This window comes from Sinocyclocheilus rhinocerous, unplaced genomic scaffold (genome assembly GCF_001515625.1).
Source record: "Sinocyclocheilus rhinocerous isolate Xijiao unplaced genomic scaffold, SAMN03320098_v1.1 scaffold182, whole genome shotgun sequence".
NCBI classification, from domain to species: domain Eukaryota; kingdom Metazoa; phylum Chordata; class Actinopteri; order Cypriniformes; family Cyprinidae; genus Sinocyclocheilus; species Sinocyclocheilus rhinocerous.
In genome coordinates, this window is record NW_015655576.1 from 1,025,538 (window position 1) to 1,029,141 (window position 3,604).

Below are 3,604 nucleotides of genomic sequence, written 5' to 3' on the forward strand. Positions count from 1 at the left end.
GTAACGGCTGTACACAAAGCAGCACTGCGCTCACAAACGCTGCTTTATCAGGCATTACCAAGCGGCAACCTTCCGGTCTCTCTCGTAAAACCAACACGGAAGTGACTTAAACTGCAATTCATTGACTGGCCGCTAGAGACTGGCTCCAAAAGGGAGGCAATCCCATAGACCCCCCAATGTTAAGATGCCCAACTTTACAGCAGAAAAAAACATGTTTACAGCCTGGTTCAAAAAATTATTTTTTTATATTAATAATATCAATATTTTTATTGAATTTTTTTATAACTCATCCGTTTAAATTATATTAAGCCTTAAAGTTCTGCATAATTAAGGGCGTGGCCACTTGAGTGACAGGTGGATTGCCGCTGCTGACACTGCCGTCGAGCTAGGTGGGCGTGGCTTCAGCAACCAGCTCCCGCCTTTTTGCCCATTTTCGATTATCCAGGAGTGACGCGCTGCCAAGATGGCGACGTCCCACTCCACCCACTTTGAGCTTCAAAAACGCTCTTCAGAAAACTACGGGTGACGTCACGGACACTACGTCCATGTTTTTATGCAGTCTCTGCTCTCAACATGATTTAAAGAATATTCCCCACAGTAAAGTTTTATACTCAGGAGGTTAGGGTTTGGTCAGACCACTAACCCTAAGTATTGGCTTAGTAAACTCCGCTAATAAAAGTTCTTCAGTGGTTCTTTAAGACCTTTATGCGAAGAACTATTTCTAGGGGACATTTACACAAAGTGTTTTTTCATTGAAAAACGCGAGATGGGAGGACTGAAATGGAATTTTAAAAAGCAAGGTCTTGAGATGCGTTTTTAAAAAGTTTAACTTATTTTAACATGAGCGCCTCGTTTTTAAAAAGCTGACCATGTGAGAAACATTGCAAAAGAGTCGCGAGAACAATGGTCAAAGACATCTAGCGCTTATATACAGATAAACAATGGAAAAGTAGTGCAGCGAAATGCAAAAACAAAATAAAATTTAGTTTTTTGCAAAATTTCTCCATATATCTTGGGCAGTGTAATAATGTGGATATCTTCTGGTCTCTATATGGTTAAAGTCACATGATTCTGAGGAATATTCCCTAAAATAAAGTTGAATACTCAGGGTTAGGGGTTTGTTCAGATCACTAAGCCTAAGTATTGGCTTAGTAAAGTCCATTAATAAAAGTTTCTCAATGGTTCTTTAGCATCTTGAGGTGAAGAACCATTTTTAGGGGGCCATTCACACAGAAAGCGAGACGCGAGATCCAAGCAATGAAATTGAGTCAAAAAAACTTGAACTTTTTTCAACTTGAGCACCACATTTTTAGAACGCCATTTGAGTGTGCTGTAAACGCTGTAAAAGACTCAATACGTGAACGTAACGGTCAAAGATGTCCATCTTCTAGCATATATATACATAAAAAAAATCGAAAAGTAATGCCGTGAACTGCAAAAACGTATTCTTTGTGAATAACCCTTGATTTAACTCTGGTTCTTTGGAGGCTCAGTAAGTTCTTGACGTTTCAGATCAGTCTGTTGAGTTCTGGGTTCTTTAAAGCACCAATACATGGATGGTTTTCTACAAAACTAGAGAATAACGGTTCTTTGTGGAACTTAAGCTGGTTCTTCTATGACATCAGGCTGTAAAAGCCTTTTTGGTCACAACTGGAATCGAAACCAAAGTTGTTCAGTCTCTAGAAACCCCATTCTGACACAAAGCCGTTCTCTTTATAATCTCCCCATGATTTTGCCACCCGTCAACATCAAACTCCAGTGTGCTCTATGTTTTTCCTCAAAGGACTGAAGCTCTCTATCAGTCTTATTCCACACACACACACACACACACACACACACGGGGCGCCTGGTTCTCGCTGCCCTACATAGGCAGAAGCACAGCAGGCAGTCTCTATGAAAGGCCCATGAGGTTTAAACTGTGTCAGATCCCCCGATAAGGCTCTGTATACAGAAGTCTCTGAAATCCCTCATCTGAGGACCCTCTGTGTTTAGGGGTTGTGCTTTACATCACTTTCCATGATTAATTAGGCTTAATTGAAAAGGGGAAAGTGGCACAAAAATATAAATATTCCCAGATCCATCATGGTGGAACCAACAATAATGCAATGTTTTGATTAAAAAATAGCTGCCGTTTTAAAGCAGAAAATTTAATCATTAATTAGGATATTGATTTTAACAGCCCCAATTTAATTATATTAATATTCTTTGTAGTTGTGTCTTAACTGACTTTTTCTACCTTGTTAAATTAAATTATTAAATTAAATTAAATTGAATTAGTTAACCTAATGCAATTTAGTATTAAATAAAACTAATAATTTTTATTATTAATTAATAAATTATTTTATTTTACCTGATTTTTGTCGCTCCAGTCTTTAGGAAGGCCATATAATGTTGTGAAAGGATTGAAGCAAAGGAAACGTTATGCTTTTCCCATTTCATACAATCGATAGTGTAAAAAGTGAAATTCAATACTTATTAAAACAGAATAATAGTCCAATCAAAGTGCATTTAGCAATTCAACAGACAACAAACTCATTTACAAGCAGCTTTAAGAGAACTTCATCCAAAGAAAATACAAGCAGCAACAAATCTTCGATAGATAGATAGATAGATAAATAGATAGATAGATAGATAGTAAACTGATGTTTGATCGCTGTCTGGTGTAAAATGAGGTTAAGGAAGTTGTAAAAAAGTGGGAGACATTGTGCTAAGCAAGTGAAAGAGAGCGAAAAGAAAGAGAGGGTGGTCATACCATCAGCCACGACCTGGCAGAGAAGCCATAACACAGCTGCCACCTGAACCCTGGGTCATGCTGCCTGACCAGCGCCATTCCCGCGCCCTCCTGCCAGAAGAAATCCTCTTCCTGGGATGGCGGAAAAAATTAATAAATAAAAAGAAGATCACAGAGCGAGCACCAATCAGGAGGAGCGTGCGGGCAGGATGCAGCCAGCATGCATGCCTGTGTTTGTGTGAGTAAGTGTTAGCGAGAGGGAGAGAGGACTTTGACATAGAAAACGCCAGGAAGTGCAATCCGGGCAGCTGTAGCCATACGGAGCAGCGCCAGCCGCCCGCCTGCCATCAGCAGACGCACTGACATACCGATCCTACACAGCCAACCAACACTGGGCTCTGAGTGTCAGCAGAGTGTTTGTGTGAACATACAGACAAATATTTACTTCAAAGACAGCATTTACAGGAGCAACATGGTTCATGTTGGATATGCATTGACGTGCTTGTTAATCTACACACTTCTACACACTGTACCTGCCTCATTTTTCATTTGAATTTACTTTTGTGAAATTGAATTGCCAATACAACAGTGCAAACATATTGTGTTTGCTCATTTTTGCTGTTTGACACAGTCTCTCATGAACGATCAAATGAGGCCTGTTGTACGCGATAACTGGAAGCCGACGTGTATTTTTCAGATTGTTTGGCTGGATAAATTGTGATCCTATAATAATTTTAAGTATGTTTTACAGTTCAGTTACACTGAGAACTTCCCTACCGAAGGGGAAACCCCCTCACCCCCCGACCGTGATTGTGCCCTCATCACGCCACTTCTCCCCTGCCCCTCAGGAGGCCTGTCAATAAATATTAGGCC

General features: G+C 40.0%; 1 protein-coding gene across 2 annotated transcripts in view; it reads right to left on the reverse strand.

Moving 5' to 3' along the window:
• LOC107718575 (nuclear factor 1 X-type-like) overlaps window positions 1–2,807 on the reverse strand; it is a 190,749-nt gene extending 187,942 nt beyond the window's left edge. For both annotated transcript variants that reach the window (XM_016525708.1, XM_016525700.1), the window contains exon 1: window positions 2,753–2,807. In XM_016525708.1, coding sequence (XP_016381194.1) covers window positions 2,753–2,755 — 3 coding nt within the window. In that variant the 5' untranslated portion in view covers window positions 2,756–2,807. The remainder of the gene's footprint in view (window positions 1–2,752) is intronic.
• Between the last annotated feature and the right edge of the window lie 797 nt (window positions 2,808–3,604).